The 22,388-nt window shown below is 48.5% G+C and overlaps 10 protein-coding genes across 10 annotated transcripts; 4 read left to right on the top strand and 6 right to left on the bottom strand.

Annotated features, from left to right (window-relative positions):
* Positions 1–484: 484 nt before the first annotated feature.
* FPOAC1_008590 (uncharacterized protein) lies at positions 485–2,567 on the top strand (the record flags this gene model as incomplete). The annotated part of the gene is made up of 2 exons (XM_044853031.1): positions 485–834; positions 887–2,567. 2 exons carry the CDS (start codon positions 485–487, stop codon positions 2,565–2,567), a joined length of 2,031 nt encoding a protein of 676 aa, XP_044705701.1.
* A 400-nt stretch (positions 2,568–2,967) lies between these two features.
* FPOAC1_008589 (uncharacterized protein) lies at positions 2,968–4,135 on the bottom strand (the record flags this gene model as incomplete). Its single annotated transcript, XM_044853030.1, has 3 exons — positions 2,968–3,624; positions 3,678–3,903; positions 3,963–4,135. 3 exons carry the CDS (start codon positions 4,133–4,135, stop codon positions 2,968–2,970), a joined length of 1,056 nt encoding a protein of 351 aa, XP_044705700.1.
* A 400-nt stretch (positions 4,136–4,535) lies between these two features.
* Positions 4,536–5,872, top strand: FPOAC1_008588 (uncharacterized protein; the record flags this gene model as incomplete). The annotated part of the gene is made up of 2 exons (XM_044853029.1): positions 4,536–5,120; positions 5,174–5,872. The coding sequence occupies 2 exons, from the start codon at positions 4,536–4,538 to the stop codon at positions 5,870–5,872; spliced, it is 1,284 nt and encodes a 427-aa protein (XP_044705699.1).
* Positions 5,873–7,565: 1,693 nt separating this feature from the next.
* Positions 7,566–8,363, top strand: FPOAC1_008587 (uncharacterized protein; the record flags this gene model as incomplete). The annotated part of the gene is made up of 1 exon (XM_044853028.1): positions 7,566–8,363. The coding sequence occupies one exon, from the start codon at positions 7,566–7,568 to the stop codon at positions 8,361–8,363; it is 798 nt and encodes a 265-aa protein (XP_044705698.1).
* Positions 8,364–8,634: 271 nt separating this feature from the next.
* Positions 8,635–9,483, bottom strand: FPOAC1_008586 (uncharacterized protein; the record flags this gene model as incomplete). Its single annotated transcript, XM_044853027.1, has 3 exons — positions 8,635–9,331; positions 9,387–9,401; positions 9,479–9,483. The coding sequence occupies 3 exons, from the start codon at positions 9,481–9,483 to the stop codon at positions 8,635–8,637; spliced, it is 717 nt and encodes a 238-aa protein (XP_044705697.1).
* Positions 9,484–12,196: 2,713 nt separating this feature from the next.
* FPOAC1_008585 (uncharacterized protein) lies at positions 12,197–14,446 on the bottom strand (the record flags this gene model as incomplete). Its single annotated transcript, XM_044853026.1, has 12 exons — positions 12,197–12,257; positions 12,360–12,503; positions 12,554–12,685; positions 12,709–12,752; positions 12,811–12,872; positions 12,938–12,960; positions 13,033–13,199; positions 13,254–13,328; positions 13,472–13,587; positions 13,648–13,865; positions 14,060–14,192; positions 14,245–14,446. 12 exons carry the CDS (start codon positions 14,444–14,446, stop codon positions 12,197–12,199), a joined length of 1,377 nt encoding a protein of 458 aa, XP_044705696.1.
* Positions 14,447–16,085: 1,639 nt separating this feature from the next.
* Positions 16,086–17,048, top strand: FPOAC1_008584 (uncharacterized protein; the record flags this gene model as incomplete). The annotated part of the gene is made up of 1 exon (XM_044853025.1): positions 16,086–17,048. The coding sequence occupies one exon, from the start codon at positions 16,086–16,088 to the stop codon at positions 17,046–17,048; it is 963 nt and encodes a 320-aa protein (XP_044705695.1).
* Positions 17,049–17,806: 758 nt separating this feature from the next.
* On the bottom strand, positions 17,807–19,246 carry FPOAC1_008583 (uncharacterized protein; the record flags this gene model as incomplete). Its single annotated transcript, XM_044853024.1, has 3 exons — positions 17,807–18,170; positions 18,230–18,335; positions 18,598–19,246. 3 exons carry the CDS (start codon positions 19,244–19,246, stop codon positions 17,807–17,809), a joined length of 1,119 nt encoding a protein of 372 aa, XP_044705694.1.
* Positions 19,247–19,759: 513 nt separating this feature from the next.
* FPOAC1_008582 (uncharacterized protein) lies at positions 19,760–20,881 on the bottom strand (the record flags this gene model as incomplete). Its single annotated transcript, XM_044853023.1, has 4 exons — positions 19,760–19,837; positions 19,895–20,616; positions 20,673–20,767; positions 20,820–20,881. 4 exons carry the CDS (start codon positions 20,879–20,881, stop codon positions 19,760–19,762), a joined length of 957 nt encoding a protein of 318 aa, XP_044705693.1.
* Positions 20,882–21,667: 786 nt separating this feature from the next.
* Positions 21,668–22,388, bottom strand: FPOAC1_008581 (uncharacterized protein; the record flags this gene model as incomplete). Its single annotated transcript, XM_044853022.1, has 2 exons — positions 21,668–22,169; positions 22,234–22,388. 2 exons carry the CDS (start codon positions 22,386–22,388, stop codon positions 21,668–21,670), a joined length of 657 nt encoding a protein of 218 aa, XP_044705692.1.

Below are 22,388 nucleotides of genomic sequence, written 5' to 3'. Positions count from 1 at the left end.
AATTAACTAGAATGAGCAGACGGATACGACTTCTCGTCTTCATTATCGACGAAAAGAAAGAAGCCGACGAATCGACGATTAAAGAATTGATTATAGAACTGCATAGAATTAGTACATAGACGATAAGTAGCATGGGAATAGACGCGAAGATACCGCATTTTTCCATAATCGCCCCTCCAAAATCCCGAGTCTTTCGGAGGAACATCCGGCTGCACACGTGACAGCGGGATCTAACTGAAGTATAGTAGCGTCGCTCTAGCCAATTACAGTAGCAGATAAGATAACATGGAGGAAAAATTTCATTTTTCCTCAAAGTTATTGATGCGCGCGACCCTTGATCGCCCACCTTTCATCCGTTCATCCTACTATCCCACCTAATTTTTTATACCCATCCATATTTTTTCTCCTAGTTGCTCTCTGTTGGCAACTCTTTCAATAGCAGAACAGCAATCTCTGCAGAGGTCATCGTTTAATTTTCGGCATCATGTTTCGATCCAGTCTCAGGCGCTGTGCCACTCAGGCCAGGACCGCCACTACGGCTGCCCTCCTCTCTCAGACTCGGGCTGCTCTGCCTGTCGTCCGCAGCCAGGCCTTGACAACCCGTCTCCCTATTGCTTCCATCAACAAGATTGCCTCTTTCCGGGCCTACAGCAGCGAGGCCGCTGCTGAGCAAACACAGCCCGCTGCAGCAGATGCTGAGCCCGAGGTCCGCTTCGCCGATCTTGAGGGCGTGGACCAAAGCTTGATTCGCACTATCATCCAGAACATGGGATACGAAACCATGACACCCGTTCAGGCAAAGACAATCAAGCCTGCTCTCAAGGGAACTGACATGTAAGTACAATGTTCAACACACGCTGCAAAACCCCATTCTAACATACGACAGCGTTGCTCAAGCCAAGACCGGTACCGGAAAGACTATGGCCTTCCTTCTGCCTCTTTTGCAAAGAATGATTGCAGAGGACCCATCTCTCGCCGGCAAAAATGCTCGTCGACAAGCCCGATCTGACGACATCCGTGGCATCGTTCTATCACCTACTCGAGAGCTCGCTGAGCAAATTGCCACAGAGGCTCGCCGACTGTGCCAAAACACTGGACTCGTTGTTCAGTGTGCCGTTGGAGGTACTGATAAGCGTAGTATGCTGAACCAGACTCGCCGACAGGGTTGTCATCTCCTTGTCGCCACTCCCGGTCGTCTCAATGATGTGCTCCAGGACCCTGGCAGCGGCATCGATGCTCCTAACCTGGCTGCTCTGGTTCTTGATGAAGCCGACCGAATGCTCGACACTGGTTTCGAGAGAGAACTCAACGAAATTGTCAACCAACTTCCCCGCCCCGAAGAAAAGGTCCGCCAGACCATGCTCGTTTCTGCCACCATTCCTGACAGTGTCATTCGTCTGGCCCGCTCCATGGTCCGAGCCGATGACTTTGAGTTTGTTCAAACTATCCCCGAGAACGAGTCTCTCACACACGACAAGGTTCCTCAGCACATCGTTCCTGTCAGCAGCTGGACCCAGGTCTTCCCCACACTCTTTGAGCTTATGGACCGTGAGCACAAGAAGTCCATCGAAGACCCCAATGAGCGCCCCTTTAAGGCTATTGTCTACTTGAACACAACAGCCCTTGTCGAACTCGGTGGCGAGTTGGGCTTTCAAATGCGACAGAACGCTCGCAACGATGGCAAGCCTTTCCTTCCATCCTACGTCCTTCAGTCCAAGATGGGCCAGAACCAGCGCCAGAGAGCTGCAGACAGATTCCGTGAGGCCAAGTCTGGTGTTCTCTACTCTTCCGATGTCACCGCTCGTGGAATGGATTTCCCCGACGTGACACACGTTATCCAGATTGATACTCCCAGAGACCGTGAATCTTACATTCACCGTCTTGGACGAACCGGTCGACAGAACAAGGAGGGTCAGGGCTGGTTGATTCTCCCTCACTCCTCTGTTCGTGTTGCTCGCAAGATGCTTCAGGGTCTTCCCATCGCACAGAACAGCTCCCTTGAGAGTGCCGAGACCGATGTGGAGGGCGGCGAGTCCACTCCTTACCACGAGTCCACCAAGGCCCTCTTCAGTGTCATTCCTAGAGATCTTCTTTCTCAAACCTACACCTCCATGTTCGGTCTTGCCACCGATAAGGTGGAAACTGCCGAAGATGTAAACAAGTGGACAAAGCACGGATGGGGTTGGGATACCCCTCCCTATGTTAGTTCCATGTGGGTTAACAAGATGGGTCTGGGACGTGCCAGTGGTATGAACGTCAGGGAAAGGGACAGCTTTTCCGATTCACGAGGTGGTGACCGTGGTGGTGACCGTGGTGGTTTCAGCAATGATCGACGTGGTTCTGCCCGACCTTCACAAAGCAGCGATCCCTTTGACAACATGGCAGCCAATGTTCGCCGAGACGACTTTGGCCGTGGCGGCAACCGAACCGGCGGCTTTGGTGGCGGTTCTCGCGGTTTCGGCGGCCGTGATAACAATGGTGGCCGTGGCCGTGGTGGTGGCGGTGGTGGTTATTCCTCCCGCGACACCCGCAATGGCAGCCGTAACACCAGCCGTTCTAGGTACTAAGTTAGGAATGTGGATTAGTGAAAAGGGTAAAATGTAACAACACAAAACACGATGGACGGATGCATGATTTGTACTTATATTGGGCACTGGTGTATTTTGGACTGTTGTAAGATACCGGAAAAGGGGTTTGTTTATAGACAATGTCTGCAGGCGTCAATTATGTGGTAATCTCCACGACTACTCTACTTAGGAAATGATGATAATCCCAATATCTACTTCGTTCTCGTGATATCTGAAATTCTTGTTTATCACTTCCCTGGTCTCTGTTGACAGTACGTGCACATTATTATAAGGTCTTGACGATGAATCAAACCAGTAGTGTTGCTATATCGGCAAGACAAAGATCGAACTATACACGCTTACTCCCAATAACGCCATTATTACAAGGCGAATCTTGATGTTATTGTATTCGCTGGCCCATTAGCATGTTGGCATCCCACAACAACACTCTCTCATCCCAGCCAACAGTAGCCACCCATCCACCCATGCCAAACAGACACCAATCGACTCCTGTAACAAATTCGGTATGTCGATTCATTACACCCATCTGAGTACCTATTGATGGAGCCATCACCGGACCCTGCGGTTGTTGCTGCTGCATCGACCCGTCATTCCACAAACGCACCGTCATGTCGTAACTAGCACTGATGAGGGTGTCGCTCGAATGGGGGCTCCACGCAAGTCGCCGAACAGCATATTCGTGGCCCTGCATGACAGAAAGCGGTCCGCCAGTTGGGTTCCTTATGTCAAAGGTCCGTAGAATTCTGTCTACGCCACCCGTAGCTATGACCGTATCCCTGTACTTGTTCCAATCATGAGTCAGGATCTCGGCTGGCGCAGAAGCTCCAGGCGACAGCTGCGGCCCTGAAGCATGGACGGGTATTGTCGCTGTGAGGTGATACTTTGCTGATGAAGGTGTTCGGAGATCGAAGATGCGTAGGTGAGAGTCGGAGGACACAGCGGATATCAAGGCGGGATTGGAAGGGCAGAAGGATGTGCTGTAAGTACAAGTACCGACAGGAAGCGTTTTTATTGAGTGGTTGCGCGTTGGCGACCACTACTAAGCGTTAGTGTTCAGACATTCGGCATGTGAAGCGTGGCTTAACGTACGATCTTGACTGTACCGTCCCAGGAACTGGAAATAAAGGTATCTTTAGTTGTAGGGTTCCAGCAGACTGAGAATGTTTCTCTCTTATGTTCATGAAAGTTCATAACTGGAAAATCATTCACGCCCAAGTCGAAGAGCTTCAGAGACCCATCACCGCAAGCGACAATCAGCTGGTTCTCGTTGATCTCGGACCAGGCCAAGTCGTAAAGCGCATCGTTTGTATCGAACCTGCAGTACAACCGAATCAGTATCTACACCGCTAGCCAACATTCCAGAATGTCGCATACGTCTTCTCAACTTCAACGCCTTGCGCCGTCAATGCCAGAGCAAATACACGACCATTGCCTACAATGCCAAAATTGGCCGACGCCGCAACGGCGATTCGCGAGTCGTAGTATGGGGAGTACTTGACGGCATAGGGATTATACCCTTGCGTTCGGTATTCTAGCATCGCAGCCATGACGCCGGGGGGGAACAGTGCTGTTAAAAGACAGTTGCGCTTATCATGAGTTGTATTATGGCTGAGCAAAGCTACAGTAGACAATTGCTTGTCTAGATCAACCAGCTTCCCCTCGAAGCTATACTGACATGTGCCTCGGTTCCGGTAATCACACCGAGGCGGCGGGGCAGAAAGAGTGTATGTGTCTAACCAGGTTCTGCGTCATGACCGGGTTTATGCAGTAATCGAATCAGCCAATGACTGTCACGTGCTTACGTGTTCTAGATTTTTGGAAACGTCGCGGTACAGACGCTGCTAGGTCTTTTCCATCAACCACAGGATATGCCGGGTACGTGAAAAGTCTTCATTGCCAGAGGAGATCGCATGACATTTAAACCATTAGTGGCTCGCGATTGAGACTATGAAGGCATTTTTGACTCGCACAAAACGGAAAGCATCTCCAGAGCCTCAAACAGAGAACGCGGAACCAGAAGAGCCAACCGAAGTCAAATTAGCATTGCTATCGTCTTTACACCCGCAGCTCGACCAAGAAGACTTGCTCGATATCTTACTGGCTCATGAAGGATCTGTATCCGAGGCATCCGCGGCCCTCAAAGTCCAGATACCCATAAAGAAGGGTCCCCGAGTTGTTGGGTATCAGCAATCATTAAAACAATTTACTTCCACAAGTGATTCTAGTTCCTTGAATAATGCACCTACTAAAAAGAAGCTAAAGTCGAAAGCGGGAAGCACACTGCATCTGTACGACCCTGAAGACATTGCTGAGCATACCCCATGTACCATCATTCACAATTTTTTACCCCCTGAGGATGCCAATCGGTTGCTAGAAGAGCTATTAGAGGAATCAAAAACTTTCGAAAAGATCACGTTCCAGCTATTCGAGAGTGTCGTTTCTAGCCCACATACATCTAGCTTCTACGTCGAAAGTTACGACGAGATACAGCGTCAGAAAACAGAGTATCACTACAACGGCGGCCGACTCACGGTAAATATTCAAACAGTAGATTCGCTATACAACATTTGATTAACTGAACTCAGGATGTTCGGCGTATTACACCTCAGCTCGTCAGCGTGAAACCAAAAGTTCAGGAGGCTGTCAACGCCGAGATTCAGAAACGAATCAAGACTCGGTATCCTGGGGGCAAGAAGTTGAAATACCAATCTCCAAACCCTTGGGTTCCGAACTCGGCCTTTGTCAATGCCTACACAGGCCCACAGCAAAATGTCGGCTGGCACAGTGATCATTTAACGTACCTTGGGCCGAGAGCAGTCATTGGGTCGATCTCTTTGGGTGTCGCTCGCGAGTTCCGTGTCAGAAGGATACTTCCCAAGGATCGCGACAGAAAAACGACCCAGGACCAAGATGCGGAGGGACAGATATCGATTCATCTTCCTCATAACTCGCTCTTGGTAATGCATGCTGAGATGCAAGAGGAATGGAAGCACAGCATTGCACCAGCGTTATCGATCGATCCTCATCCCATTTCAGGGACAACCCGTATCAACATTACGTACCGAGACTATCGCGCTAATATGCACCCAAGACTTACCCCTAGATGCCAATGTGGGCTGCCATGCGTGCTGAGGGTAGTGACAAAGAAGAAAGATAATTTTGGGAGATACTTTTGGATGTGCTATGCTAATTCTCCAGGACAGGAGAATTGTGGTTTCTTTCAGTGGGCCGAGTTTGACGATGATGGGAACCCCCAGTTCAAGAAGCAGTTGGGTAAAACATAGCGATAGATAATCAATCTGTCAAAGACAACGGCCGTAATTGCTGTCAGCATATGCAAATAGTGCGCACATAAACAATCCCGAGAGTTGCCCAGGTTGCCCAAGGTACGACAACTCCGCAAAAGTTGGCTACTCTATTTTAATCTTGAAGTACCGTTATCGTCACCGTATGTTGTATGTAATTGCGTGGTAAATACTTTAGTTGTAGGTATAATTTTGAGATGAGTTCTTTGTTAAGACGAAGATAAGTTTGACTTGGTTGCCGGCTTGACCCCGTCAAATAGAAATGTTAACCAGGAAATCAAAGCCAATCCGACAAGAACCCGAATTAAATGGAGGCGATTTCGTGTTTAAGTGTCTTTTCAGCCCAGTGGTAGCGTTGCCTCGGTGTATGTCAACGCCCATGGCAGGCTACGAGGAGCATTGTTCTTTGCTTGACCAACTTGAAACCACATCACACATTGCAAAGTGGGATTGTTTGAATTTATTGATACAAATAATCATTCATCTGAAATGGCTGCGTCTCTATTTTGCCGATGGATGTAGACTCAGTCTCCTTATGACGTTTCCAAGTATCCAAGTACCTGGCTTGCTTAGAATACATGTGAAGAGCTTGTGATTATAATATCTAAATGTGCAAACGGATAGTACTAGTAACAAGGGCTTTCATGTAATTTCTTCCGGATTATCCAATGGTTTGCTGTTAGGATACACATGCTACACGGATTCCCTTTGTCCCTACGATCAATCCCCATCTACTCGCACATTCAGCAACAAAACAACTTGTAAACACAGATTGATCTGAAAGATCAAACCCAAGAACTCGGTTCAATTGTCTTAGATGATTGATGTTTGCCCCGCAACAACCGCAGATGCCCCCATCCATGTGACTTGGTGAGCCTGGTATCTGGGCCCTCGGATCCATTTATAGCCTTTTCGGCTATTTATAGCTTCATATGCGGGTCGGCAACTTCGAAGACCTATCATAGGTTCGAAATCTTTTACTATTGGAAATTGGTGGAGAGAAGAGAGGTTTTGAATATATAACGAGGGTGATATCAGGGTATATTTGTTCAAAGGCATCGGCGTCAACCGCATCGCATCAACTCCCCAAGCAGTAATATTCTAATCGAGAGGTGAGACATCTTTTCAGCTTATTATTCTTAGCCCAGAGATCCATGTATATATAATCGACTTCTCAAGTTCTATTACAGATCGTTTGGACGATAACTGCTCATTTCTACATCCATTAAGTTGAGATAAGTGTAGCAACATTTGCATCACGGCTGACCGTTTTCTCATTACATGTCAACGTGTTCCTTATCGGTTTATACATGATATAATGATTTGTAAAGATCTCAGCCGATAGAAAATTAATAAAGAGGATGTTTCCTTCCCGCCCGTCTGCCGAAACGTATGTGGGTCGTTCCTGCCGCTGTTACACCAGATACCCGCCCATCCCTCAATCAGCCACTTGTATCTCAGGAGTGTCATCATCCTTCCCATTAGAAAAGTCAATTTCAACTTCATCTCAACCACAACTCATCACAGCCCTGTCTTATTTGTCAGTGCCTGATTAAGTTGACAAGAAACTGCAGAGCAAACTTCAAGGATTTGTGTAGCCAATTGAGAGGAACTACAAAACCTGGCGTCATCAAATACGACTTCAAGTCTCTTCCAAAAAAGAATCAATACCATGTCGGAGCTTAGCTTTTCTACGTCCTCGGCAGCCATGCTTGAGCCCAGGCTACCACCGACGACAACAAACGAAGCGTTATCGCGGCCTTTTATAACTCTTACTTTCGCCACTTCGCTAGACTCATCGCTCTCCCTGGCACCGGGTGTCCGCACTCGACTCTCTGGACCTGACTCTAAAGCTATGACACACTACCTTCGCTCGCGTCATGACGCCATTCTTATTGGCGTATCTACTCTCCTGGCAGACTCTCCAGCTCTCAATTGTCGAATTAGTGGTGCTACGAGTCAGCCTCGTCCCATCATTATTGACCCTCATCTTCGTTGGACTCCTAGTCACACGGATAAAGTCCTGGAGGTTGCACGTCTCGGGAATGGCTTGGCCCCTTTTGTTTTGACTGGGATGGATACCCAGGACATACCTACCACGAGTCTTTCAATTCTCAAAGAGCACGGCGGCAAATATATCTACGTCCCTACCACACTGGGATCCAACGGCCGTAAGCGCTTCGACTGGCGCGACGTCTTTGACGCATTACTCCGCGAGGATCTTTCCAGTGTCATGGTTGAGGGAGGAGGCCAAATTATTAACTCCCTGCTTGATCCTCGGTTTCACAATGTTATCGACTCTGTGATCGTTACTATTGCACCGACTTGGCTTGGTCAAGGAGGAGTATTGGTGTCTCCAGACCGTCTCCAAGATTCGACTGGCACTCCTATCCCTGTCGCAAGACTATCCAACGTCTCATGGCATCCTTTTGGCGAAGACGTTGTCTTGTGTGGTACTTTGAACAAATAGCGCCCGAAGCTGGGCTGCAAGCACAGTTTCGTCTCTTCCATTACTGCTCGTGCCTCTTGGCCGCCATTCCCATGGCCTTCTATCTGGTTCGGACCCTCACGTTTCTAAGCATATTTTCACGCTCCGTATCGCTTCTCTCATTATCACCATATATCACAACTGTGTCGTTCCTTGTCTTATTCACGATAGTGAAATATGCGGAAACCCATGAATCTCTTTTTATTTTAAGACCATGTCAGCAGCCAGTGTTGGCCATTCTGATATGGGTATATCAAACACGACCCATCAACTTGATCTCTAAAGCTCGAAGAGGATAATAAGCAATCCCAGTGACTACGAAAGCCGCCTCGAAGCCAACATCACCAATCCTTGCTCCTATAGGCCCAGTGAACCACGGCGTGTTCATCGAAGGAATAACCAACCCAAGGCTGATTATTGACGCACCAATAGCTGCCAGTCCAGTGGGAAGTTTTCGCCCTTGGTTCCATGATTTGGGGTCGATCAAACCGTAGTCTCTGTTTCGGAACACTACGAGCTCTTCGATGATTACAGCGTCGAAGCACCCAGCCCAGTAACCGATCATGGACAGAAAATTCACCAAAGACTTCTCCCACTGTGCGGCCGCATATATTGACATTGGGACCATGATGGCCAATGTTACGATAACGAAGACAAATCGTGGCACTTTGGTGAAAACAGGAACGAGCATCTGTAAACACAAAGCGACCGAATAGTAGGACAGCAGCATGTTTCCCACGATACTCAAGGCGAGTACGACAAGAACGAATCTACCGAACCCACCAGCTGGCTTAAGCATTTCGGCCATGACTCCACCTATTCCATAGTCATTCCAGGCTGTTTGCCACGACTCAACATTTGGAATGGCACCTCCAATAGCAGCCCCAAGGATGAGAAGAGGCGTCGAAGGGATTAAGAAGCCTAGATACACGCAGGCGAACACTTTGCGCCTACCATGATGTTAGCCTACTTTGCCACTTCTATAACGGAGTGAGAATTACTTACCTGGATTCTTCAGGGCTGTGGTATACAGTGAAATCAGAGACAGTCCCCCCGAAGGTCATAAAATACCCTGCCATCAAACTCCCATACCCAACAACATTCTTGACAGTTGCTGGTTCATGCTCAGATTGATTCATCAGGTGTTTTCCGCCACAGCCAACAGCAATGACTATTGCGATCAGGCTTGGCAGCCACTGCCACCGTTGCCACAGATGGAGCGCCTTATAGCCCAGGAATGCTAATAAGAAGCTGAGGATGCAGACGATGCCGATGCCCACATTGATGCTGATGCCCGCTTCTTTATTTACAGCCGCAATAGCTTGCCCACTCACGATTGATCCCACAACCGTGAACCCGGTTACTGTGCCAGCATTAAGAAGGAGCGGAATGACGACGAGATATAGCCTGCAGGGCTCAGAAACTCGCAGCGTCAGTGCTATCCCTCCAATGAATGTTGGTATTGAGACTCACCCAAAGGAATACCGGGCTTGCACCATCTGGCGCATTCCTGTCTTATATCCTCCTATACTCATGAACGCCGGCGGTAGGCAAGTCACTATGTTGAAGAAGATGATGATCAACGAAACATCTCGCAGACCCAGACCGTACAGAACTGTGCCGAGTGCCCCAGTAGGAATACTTCTTAGTGTCAGTTTCTAAACACAGGCTTGGCAGTTCGATGACAACTAACGGTAGGATGCACAATAGGCAGGTAAAGAAGACAGTGAATAGGTTGCTGTATTGCGTCTCTGTTCTTTCCTCTGGGGGTACTGGTCGAATGCCATTCTCCTCCACGCCTGCTTGAAGCAATAGCTTATACCATTTCGAAAAGGGACGAGTAAATCGGTTCGAAGAGGACCAGGCACCAAGCGTGTTCCTTTCTTCATCAACTGCTATCATATCGACGGGTACAACGCATTCGCGGTTCGCTTCTGGATCTTTGTGTGCCATCATTTCATTATCTGATCAGTGATTTGCACCTGGGGTATGGGGCGAAAAAAAATCGAGAGTCAGGGCTCGCAAGAATGGGTTCCCTGTGGCCTTCAAATGGAGTCAGCCAAAATGTGCCCTTTGAGCGTTCCTCTTTTCTGCAGCTCCTCTCACTCTATAGTCGTTGCACCGCAGACTCGCGGAATCACTAACAAACGTTACGGCTCGACCCTATCCCTTAGGACTCTACATTGTATCATAACAAAGGTTAAAGGTATTCTGCTAGGGCCAAGATACGAGGTTCAATTCACACTTTCGAACGACAGCTCGGGTCATGATTCGAACACAGATGTCTCAGAGATAACAACGACGGGCCAGTCCAATACAACGGCGCAACCCTGAAACGCAACAAGACTGGGTTCTGGAAATATTGGAACTAAGCTTCGATGATCTTCCAGCTCATCAGTAGCTTCGGGCGGTTGTTCATGGATGATCGCCCGATAAGACATGGTTGATTCACGCCCACGCGTGCATCAAAAACAGTGAAAGTGATTTTCAACGTAGCATTGCACACCAACACATATGGCGCCGATACTTCCCCGATTATCCCGGGCGATCATCACTTGGGCGTAGACGATGGTGATACGGCCCGCCAAGGTCAAGTGACACATGCTTAGCAATGCATTGTGGATGTGCAAAAACTCTGATACCAGTCTCTAGGGCATCCAAGAACAGAAAGCACATCGTGGTCTATTACTTTTGTGGGAACGTGCTACACTTCGCGTGTTAAACCTGGCAGGCGTCTGGGTCGTCGGCTTCTTGGGGCGAGTCAAGCCAAGTCTGATGTACAGTACTGCTAATTTTGGTATTATAGTATTGTAATACCCACCACCTAAAATTGCAATTGACATGCGCCATGACAGAGATCCATTTAATGGCTCAGACAAGCCCGGTTGTAGTCGGTTACTTGGCTTGACTCGAGTACAGCAAGACAAGCTTTTATCCTTGCCCACCACTCATTACAGTATTTCAACCACCCATCATGAAAGAAAAAAGATGTTGATAGATCTGGACACGCAGCTGGGCCATCTGCCCTGATAGCTGAGTCTCCAAAAAGAGGGTATATGTAGACCAGGTACCGTTTAAGCCCTTCATGTTGCAGGATCCTGTTGCTGGACGTCGGGCCGATGGAAGGATGAAGGCACGTATTCATTTGACACAACGCCATGACTTTCGCCTGCATGTACTCAATCACTAGCGCTAACGGCTTCTATTGGGGGTTCCAACAGTAGCTAGATGTCATGGACGCCAAGTTAATTAGTATGAGTGGGTAACTCAGTAGGAAGAGTAGAATAACGATATCAGATAATGGCTTGTTTGGGGGAAAGCCTTCAAGCTAAAATTGACAGAATCCCTGCTGGATTTGCAGACGGGAACTAGTATGCCCTGAGTTGCAATGGGGAAAGAAAGTCGATGTGTGATTACAAAAATTGCATTGTCTCCTACATATGTACATAGAGTCCCCGAGGGTTACATTGTCCTATCCCGTATTCTGAAGGGAAGATTTTGCCACGATGGAATTAGGGAGGACAATTTAAGAAGGATGGCACAAAAAAATAAGTGTACAGACGTTTATAGTATGTATCCTTGGGCTGGGGGCTGCAATAAGCAATGACTTATGACGGCGCTTGGCTGTAATAAGTTAGATGCTTTGTCAGGTCCAGAAGCGCCGGCACATAACCGACAAGGTTCATCAGCCCAGCTTGAGAAATGGTTGTGCGCGTCCTTCTAGTGTAAAAGTACTTGCATTGCAAAGATGGCTCTGCCACTGGTCTCAGCTAGCGTTGATAAGTACCGTAGCCGTCGAATTTCGCCGTCTGATGTCACAATCGAAGTGTTCTGGGTGACTGGTGTGAAGGATCGTCAGTAACCTCATCAGCCGGCCTGTTTCATGTACTTAGGAGCAAAGACAAGGGTTCAGGTCAAGGGACTGTGGGGCTCAGATAGAAGCAGCGATCAATGAGCTGCGGGAAGGGATTGACTGACCAGGTTCCACCATTGGTGAATCGGACTCGAGGCTCAATTGGTCTTCCGTCCTGGGCCACCTTCTTGCAGAAATTCAGTGTGGACAGCATTGTTGCTACCATGATCCAGACACTGTTATCCGCTAGAAACCGACCGACGCAAATCCTGGAAGCCGTCGTCAGAAACCATGGCTCGAGTTAAGCTCTGTTACGTACCGACGCCCAAACCCGAAATTGCCAACGGGATATGGCTCCCCCGCGCTGTATCTGTCAGGATTGAAGTCATGAGGAGCTTTGTAGACTCGCTCATCATGTGCTATAGCATAAGAATTTGCATAAACAACAGTTCTATAGTTTGTCAGCATTCACACTTCGTCGTCATAATGTCGATAATATCAAAGAAAGTGATCGCACCCTATCGGCTGTCAGCTGACTGTATGTACACAACATGAACATTGTGTGTATTTTATCACTGTACCTTTAGGAATAAGCATGCCCTGGTAGACATCATCGTGAAGCGATTTGTGGGGGATCCCTACGGCGTGTTAGAAGTTGGCACGGTCCCTACTCCTATGCCAATACTGGGTGGGAAATACTGACCAAGAGGAGCTAATGGTGACCATCTTTCCAAGTGTACTCCAATGTCAGTATGCGGTATACTATTATTGGGATTTTGTTTATTAATTGGAACGTACCTGTAAATCTCCTGTACAATATGCTCGATGTATGGTAAAGAGGGTCGGTCTGAGAACTCAGGTAACTTCCCGGGTCCTATTACCGCATCAAGCTCATCTTGTGCCTTTTTTTGTATCTCGGGGTGAAGAACCATGTTCAGAACGAAGATAACGCAAGTTGCCCATGTCTATGAGTCGAGTTTTCAGCTTTCGAAATCAAGTGTTATAATAAATAAACTCACAGTGTCAGCGCCTGCAATGAAAACTGCACCTGCAGCCCCTTTGATATCATCCAGCGACCACTCTTGGTTCTTGCCCTGTAATTTGTTATATTCATAAGACCGCAGTAGCTGATGTGCAAGAGATGTATTGGCAGGATCATCATTACATGACGGTTGCGAAGTTAGCATTTTGATGTGTATAGTACGCAGAGTAGCTTGTCCGCTTAAGATCAACTCACACGCTTGGCTTGTGCAGCAGTGAAGGGTACGTCGTGTAGTTTCGTGATAGCCCATCTCCATTGTCGAGCAAATTGTAAAGACCAGTCATTGACAAGCCAATCTGGGAGATAGCGAACTGGGTTCGGCCTGTTAGCAAACACACCTTGGACCCCTGCTAGGCAAGTTGTACTCTTACCAAAAGGAACTAGATCAACAACACTATTTGCAGGAACTCCACCATTACCGGTAGCATGCATGGCATCGTTAGCAATTCGGATATAGGGGTCATCGTCGCTCGGTACTTCCGTGCCATAGCTCACTTGCAAAACAATGGCTACTGCGAATCGGCGCAAAGACGTTTGCCACGTGCCAGGTCTTGCCATGATGGCTTTTACCGTACGGTGGGCCTCATTCCTTTGTAAGTCATGATGCTGGCGGATGTTGGTGTTTCTAAAATATGTCTGAAGGAGCTTTCTGTGCATTTGCCAGCTTTTTCCAAATGGCATAAAAGTCAACGTCTTTCCCCATCCCATCCTGTGAGGGCCGAATTACTTAGTATCATGTCATGTTTTTGTTTCCAGCAAGTGAGGGGCGGGGCTAGGACTTACACTTCTAATAAAGTGAACCTAGGCCGGTCACAGAAATTGGCGCCTTTCTTCTCGAGGATGTCCTTGGCAACCTCTGCGCTATGGAGAACAATTGTAGACCGGCCTAAAGACCTGACATGGATAATGTCCGAGTCTTTCGAAACGTAAGTCAGAGGTCGATTATCAGGCTCCTAAAGCAAACTCACTGTACTCTTTTGACCATCTTGAGTAAACCTTGGCAGCATTCTCCTTGGGTATAACACGGGTATGGCCGAGAAGGAATTCAGATGGTGGCCCAGGTGGCAGTGGTAGTGTAGGTTGAAAATGTTTGTGGGCCCAGAAGCTTAACAAACCTACGAGGAAAAGAGCTGGCCCGAGTATGTGCGCAAATGAGTAGTGTTCTATCATGGTAGGTAGGAGCTTCGCAAGGGCGAATCAGTCAGGCAGGTAGGTTCTTGCTGAAATTGAATCACATACACGGGGCGCTGCGCAAGGCAGGAGCAATAGATATAATCTCCAAAGGAAGAAGGCAAGTGCTTGGCTACGTATTGGGTATCCATAGTTGCTCCAGTGAAACGCTGTTCACACATGAAGCACCCTCTTCCATCAGAAAGGTTGAATTTCAACATTATCGTGGTGAAATAGCGCAGTCGCCGGTAAGAAGTGACTAGAAGCGCTTACGCAAATCATGTAACATACCAAACTACTAAGGTACCTACATACAATAGAAGTCATTCTCGTCTTATTTCCAAAGCCCTACGTAGTTGAACCATCAAGTGGATAGCCAAGACTGGATTGTCGCCTATGTTGTTCTCATCACATCACCGCCACATCTGTACAATGCTGCAATAATGCACTTTGACACAATTGATTGGGTGAAATGGTTCCCTACAGATGTCTAAAGACTCGGTTCCATCCCTTTGGGCCCAACCCCTGACTGAGCAGGTTGACAACCTGAGCCTCGACTTGTCGAGGTCAAAACACAAGCTCCCATTTTGGGTACTATTGGGAGACGCTATCCAATATGGCTTTCCTAAGGATATATCCACTGATCTTGGTTGGTCAGGCAAGGTCAGAGGGGTTGGCAAGTATCTGTAGTTTGGTCTCGATTCGTAGGCATCTCACTACCTACCTACTACCAAACTAAATCTTAGTTGCCGCATTTACCTAGTACTGTCGGTCATGCACAAGGAGCCGTTGCCTCACTGATTCATCATTAGTGAGCTCCAATTTATGTCGGATAAATGGCCTGAGACGCGCTCTTGCTCTCGGTACCGAGACTAGGAGATTGTAAACCGGCACTTGTGCATGGATCTCTGGGTCCACCTACCATTGATTGGCCCGTTGGTCTTATCAATAACGTGGGAAAATGTTTAACCGCTGTGTATCCATACCATGTTGCTTGCCTTAGTACCTGATAACTTACTACTAAGGTACCTATCTACAGCATCCTCGAATTATAAAAGCTTCAGCGTACTCCATGTCAAAAAAAAAGAACAAAAAGAAAAAGAAAAGAAAAAGAAAAAGAATAACAGCACCTATGATAGTTAGATCGCCAGAATAGCGCACACTAGTACACAGGTAGGTACTACTTGCGTAGTAGAATCCTGGCAAAATGGAACTTTCCGTCCCCACAACCAACGTGGCTGGCTCACCTTTCGTACCTTCCTGGGGCAGGTGGGGAGCATATGCCACATGACTCGGTTCCTGACGAGACGACAAGTCATGAACTCATCAATCAATAATCAATATCCATTCAAGCAAAAGCACCATCCACAATACCGACTCGACTCGACTCGACTCAACCCGGGTAGATACGCTCAGAGAAGCATCTAGTTTCTTTTGCGAGTCTGTTTTCACGTCTTCGGCCTCTTACATCATACCACCGAGGCTATCATATCCACTCACTCAGCTTTTACGTGACGCTTCACTAACAGCGTCTCCTCTCCCGTCAACTTTGTGTTGTTCTGCAAAACACTGCCACTAGGACCATCTCATTCATTTGACCACTACAAACCGTCTCGAACCCTCTGTGCGATCGTTCATCATGGCTTCTCGCGCTAGCGCTCCGCAGATTACGGTCCTGGGTTCTCTCAATATGGATCTCGTTTCCTATGTCCCACACCATCCCCTACCTGGTGAAACACTCACTTCATCCCATTTCAACACTTCGCCCGGCGGCAAAGGCGCCAACCAGGCTGTAGCATGCGGCAAGCTGTCCCGGGATTCTGACCTGACCAACCCTTCAGCCAACGTCTCCATGGTGGGCGCCGTTGGTGCTGATCCCTACGGGACTCTCTTGCTTGATAGTCTTCGCTCTTTTGGCGTTTCCGTTGACGCGGTTAGTGCTCGTCAAGACCAGAAATCCGGGATCGCCATCATTATTGTCGATGAGCCTTCGGGCCAGAACCGTATTATTGTGTCTCCTGAGGCCAACCACTCTCTTCGGCCAACTGAGTTCGAGACTCTTCCAGGCCCTCACCCTGACCTTCTCATCATGCAACTGGAAATCCCTTTCGACACCGTGATGAAGGCTTTGAAGGTTGCTAAGAGAGATGGCGTCCCCGTGCTTCTCAATCCAGCTCCCGCTCAGACCTTGCCCATGGATGCTTATGACGGGCTCGCCCACCTTGTTGTTAACGAGACTGAAGCGGCGATCCTTGCAGAGTGTGATGAGTCCGAACTTGATAGTCTTGTCGGCTTGGACCGTATTGGCAGAGTCTTCATCGACCGTGGAGTCCACAATGTCATCATCACTCTGGGAGGTCGCGGCGTCTACTTTGTTAACAAGCAAGGCCAGAGTGCATTGCTCCCTGCCACCAAGACAACCGTAGTGGACACCACAGCCGCCGGAGACACCTTTGTTGGTTCTTACTCTTTGGCCGTTGTCGCCGCTAGGGGCGGTCAATTTGACATCGAAGCCGCTGTCACCGCGGCTAATCGAGCAGCTGCCTTGACTGTTGCGCGCAAGGGCGCTCAAATCTCTATTCCCTGGAAGGATGAACTATAACAAGGTAGCAACAGCTTTTCTTTCGTAGAAGAACCAACAAAAACATTCGAATACCACTAGGTACATGGAAACTGCCTACCCCGTTCACTCTCTAGACTAAAACCACGTCGCCCATCCCCATTTGCCTGTGTCCTTTTTGCTTCTGTCATGGGCTGGCGATACCGTTCGGAGTCCATTTTCGCCCTCTGGCCGTCGGTTGGTCTCCCGATTTCGAGCCGTTGTCGACAGGACCGCCATCGACGGGAATAGTCCTCTCAGGGTCTTAGCCCCCAGTGAACGCCCCTTCCATAACGTGCTGCTGTCGGATTTGCCTGAAGAACTCCTTTGTCCTCGGGGAACGGAAATATCAGGTTTCCCGCATGAGAAATCTGTTTCCATTAATTGTGCGGAGGCTGAACTGCCTGCCCCCATGCCCCTGTTAGTGCGAGCCATCAGAACCAGCGGGTCCTCTGGGCTCTTCCTCGCTATACAGGTTGAGGCTGAACTGCCGCATCTGGATGAGTCCTCTCTTATTGCCTGTTGTGAGCGGGCGTGGGACAATGTTGCTATGTGATCAAGTCCGGCATTATCACAGCGCCGCTGGAGACTCGCGTTTCTTAAAGGGATCACAGGAGTATACCCATCATCCAAAGGGGTCTGTACTCCCGCCCTTGTCGCCTCACTTTCTGGCTGGTTTTTGGTTAGCTGGTACCTTCATGTGAACAGATATGCCTTACAGTAGCCATCCGCCTTAATACATCCCTCGCGTTCGTGACGCCCTAGTGTCTCTCGATCAGAGGAAGCAATGGGTTGGACTGAAGCACTGGCGTAGGGGACCAAAGCGACATGGCATTGTGCAATTTTACAGAGGCCGTAGCCACTGTCTCGATCTTGCTCTGTGTAGTGAACATTGCGTCACCCACATTACCAACATCCTGCCATTCGGGAAATGCTGAAGGGCGATATGACAATCGCACTGTCATATAGCTTATGGTAGAGTCTCCAAGCTCTTGCTCAAGCGCCTCTATCAGGTTATCTATCTCTTTCTGCGGACATTCTTGTCTCTCTTCTTGCATATCCTTGGCAACATGGACTCCTACTTTGACCAAAAGACATATACTGGGACCAGGGTCGAGGCGGTCGCTGTTGACTGGTCAGCTAGCGTTCTTTTCAGTTCAATGCCTATTCTACTGTACACCTACAGGGGGAAAGGCTGCTCCTGCAGGATGCGAATGATCGACGACTTTTCTGTTGGTAGGATTTGGACGTTCAAGTCACGAAGGCCGTTGGTCTCGGATTGGTTCTCAGCTGCATTCGCTGTAAGTATCAGTCCGTATAGGGGCTTTGTTTTTGCACCCACGCTCCAAATTTTCTTGGGCTAGACCAGCTAGATCCGTGAATAGATCAGGTCGCTCCTAACGGGCCCCTGGCTGGATGTTGTTCTGTGCTGTACACCAAGGAGTAGCGGATATTTCAATAGCTACCCAAAATATATTACGCCCCGCCTCAATAACAGTTACTTCCGGTATAATGCTGATTTTCGGCGCCAGGTAAGACACTGTCCTCTGACGTGGTAAGGTGGTGAGACTTTTGATCGGCGGTAGTTGCAGATTGTTGTCAGGAGGCAAAGGATACCCAGTCCAGCCTTTTGCATGAGAAATAAGCGGTAGCTCTTCTCTGTGCATAGAGTCTCTGTCGTATAGGTTGGTCAAAGGGGAGCGGGCCTTTCCAGGACGCCGCATCTCATATGCCGCCGGCAGAGTATTGATTGAGAAGGGGGATAGCGAGCGGTTCTGGTCAGGCTGTACTCTTGCGTGTGTGTGTGCTTGTCTTTTCTTCCTGACCGATAGCTGTGGCAAAGGTGTGACTCCCAAAAGTCGAGGTGGACTATCGTTTTGTGCCCAATTCCCGGGCGTATACATGTTTCGTCTGCTTCGAGTGCTCAGTGTCTGGTTGTGTTGAAATGTCCTCACGTTCTCTTTCCCCGATTGCATCTCAACCTTTCGTCTCTTGGGGACTGTGAGCAAGCCATCTCCATGAAAGCTTTGACTGTGCTTCACGCTATTGTCCTTGTATCGATTCCCTAGATATAGGGTATTTTCCCGGAAGTTCTCATTGTATGTCGCAACTCTTAATGGACTCGGCTTTTCGTCGGCGATTGCGCGCTCACAGGCATCAAGATCCGCCCAAAAGGGGGTTTCGTAGCCGGGGTTCGTCATCATGGAGTGCACAAAGGCGATTTATCACGGTTGAGTGTTGACGAAAGTAACAAGAGAGTGTGTATTGAGCAAAAGAAAACTGATATATCTGTTTGCCTCAAGCCGGTTCGCAAGAATAGCTCAGAACAGTTGAAATTGAGATACAAAGCTGGCCTACTTTATTCATACAATAAGGAGGAAGATGTTGTTAAAAGGCAAACATTCTTTCACGGCAACTATACTGAAGCTGGCGAAGGTAATATTTCAAGGGTATCAGGGTTGCTCTTGCGATTTAAGAAAACATGGAAACAACCTGAGAAGTCGCTGCCAGGCTCATTGTGGAGATTCATTCTTACCATTCTTGCCCTGGTTTACAAAGAATAAATGCTGTCAAAGGGCAACAGCCATCCCAACTAAGCTTGAGCCCCCAAGAGGGCGAAGAGCCACGTACTTGTGAAGAAAAGGTGACCGCCACAAAAGCATCAAAAGGTACCAGGATAGGTAGGCAACTATTTTGTGATCCTCGCTCCAGAGTTACGTCTGGCCAAGTGTTCGGCGGAGGTTATCCTTTACTGAATCAATGTCGTTATCCTCCATCTCAAGGAATTTGATCTACACGATTTAGCAAGAGTCCACCGTCTCGACACCAACTCAATAGAGAAAACTTACTAGGTCGTCAGATATTTTCGTCTCGCCGTACAGGACGGGCTCTGATAAGCTGGATGAAACGTTCTTCTTTACTCTGTCCTCCCACACGCCATCCCAATTCCATTCTCCAGGATGTCTGGGTGTCGCTGTAGATGTAAGTTTCGCACTCTCTGTAGGTTGTTGGTCGTTCTCTTCACTCTTTTGTACTTCTTCAACCGCTTCATCCTGTACAAACTTCCCCGTCGCTTTTCGGTGCGTCCTCCATGCATGCCATGCTCCTGGGTTTCCAGCTGCTGTGAGAGGCACCGAGTCGAGGACTGATTCGTCATCAAACGCACTGCGGATGTAGTGTAGGACCTCATAAGCCGAAACACTCTTTTGACCAGTGCGCGTATATGAAGGAACTGTCGATACTGTTGGTATTGTAGAAGTGCTAGCAGCAGCAGCATCGGGACTCGTCAATCGTTGTTGATCTGTCTGCTTCGCCTCTGCCATGGTCCGTCTGCCTCGTCCAAACCAGTCTGGGAAACCATGACGCAAGCTGAATCCACCCGGTGGTAGTCGTTCCTGGTCTGATGCACTCACAGTACCGCTTTCTTGTATGTCGGTTGTGTACATGTATGTTGTTAGAGGCGTGATGAGGGGATGGAACATGTCTGTCGTAAAGACGACCACGGGCGGAAGCTGAGGATACGAATCGGGGAAGGATATTTGGAAACGGAGTATAGCAGGACAGTAGGGGCCTATCATGAGTGGTCAGTATCGCAAGATCGGTATCGCTGTTACACCTATGGGTTACCTTTGCGAACAAAGAGCACGCCAGACCAGAGCGTGGCATCTCCTGGGGTGAGACTAACAAATATCCCTTCTGGACAAGCCTGCTTGAGTCCAGCGCTGTCATTTTGCTATTAGTCAGGTTCATCACGCAAATGTTTGTCGAACGAACAATTCTGAGAGGAGTTGCTGTTTGCGCAGCGAAGGCAATGCGCCCATATTAAGAGGCGACATCGTGGGTTCAGTCGCGGTCGTTTATCAAACTGTAAGGTTCTATAGGCGCGCAGAAGATTGAGATGTTCAGGGGAGGTCAATAAAAAGCATTGTTAAGATGGCAAGGTTGGTTAAACAGGTAGTGGTATTACACCGGCTCAAGAGCTATGATTTGCGATCTGGCAGGCGGTGAAGCTTGTAAAACAGCCGACAGCGGGGTACTCATATAGCTAAAGTCATGAGAAACTGCGACGAGACATACACTCATGAAAAGTGTTATGATATATATTCGAAACCGGTTTATTAACATTTATTCTCCGCTGGGTCAAGCCCAACGATAAACTCGTTGTAAACTGTATCATGACAGCTCTGCACAAGTTTTGTCATGACACCACTTCTGAAGAGATATTACCCTATACATTAGTACACTATCGATTCTGCCAAAGTACCTACCTATGTCTGCTACTAGCTGATAATGGCGGGGTCATGCCAGAGGGGTATCACTGCTTCAAGATCATACTCATACTCATTCACACCAAGCAAGATATTCGTCAACCAAGGTATTCAAATCTATCTCTAAAGAATACTGCATATCTTCTAGACTCGTAATCATAAATTATAGCATAGTGTTAGCTTTGGAGAAAAAGCTGCAAAGATGCTACCCATGTATAGTCTAGGTATTCCCTAAACAAGTGTTCCACCATAATAAAAACTTTTGTCATCCTTCCCTCGTACATCCTGGCTTTGGTGATGATATCTACCTAGCCTCGCAAGCATAAAATAAAATGAAAGAGAAAAAACAGGGCTCTATCGTCCAAGGCGCTGCTCGATCTTGGTCTTCTCCTGTTCACGGATAGTTGCAACATCTTCCCTTGTAGCGTTGTACGAGGCCGTGACCTGGTTGAAAGGGTTATCGGGGTGCTTCTCGAACTCCTTTCTGATTCTAGTCTTTCTCTGGTCCAGACGTAGTCCGATGCCGCTGCCGTCCTTCTTCATCTCGTCGAGTCGTCTCTCCTCGTACTTGGCGTAGGCGGCAGGGTATCGTCGCTCGGGGTGTCGGTCGACCTTGCCATCGTCCTTGTTGCCTGTCAGGGACAGGGCATCTAGGGCGTTATCGATACCAGAGGCGTTGATGGCTGAAGGCTTGTCGTCGTCGAGTTGGGAAAGGTCAAGGCCACGCGATTTCTTAACTGGAGCCTTTGACTTCTTGGGACCCTTTGATGGATTGTTGGCATCCTCCTCGGCCTCGAGAGCAGCCTTCTCAGCTCTCTTCTTCTCAGCTTCAGCAGCTTTTGCAGCAGCAGCTTCCCTACGCGCAGAAACAAAAGGTTAGCGACTTTTACGAGCTGCATTACCTCGGCGGCAAAACTCACTTCTTGGCGTTGCTCTTGGCTCCCTTGTTCCACTTGTCGGCCTCGGCGGCTTCTTGACGGGCGTCTTCAGCGGCTTGCTTCTGGGCAGCGGACTCAGCCTTGCGAGCGTTGCCCTGAGCCTTCTTGCTATTGTCGCTCTTCTTGTTGCCAGCCAT

The sequence above is a fragment of the Fusarium poae genome, chromosome 3 (assembly GCF_019609905.1).
Source record: "Fusarium poae strain DAOMC 252244 chromosome 3, whole genome shotgun sequence".
NCBI lineage: Eukaryota > Fungi > Ascomycota > Sordariomycetes > Hypocreales > Nectriaceae > Fusarium > Fusarium poae.
The sequence above is the reverse complement of the archived record's forward strand: the minus strand, read 5'-3'. Positions and strand labels throughout refer to the sequence as shown.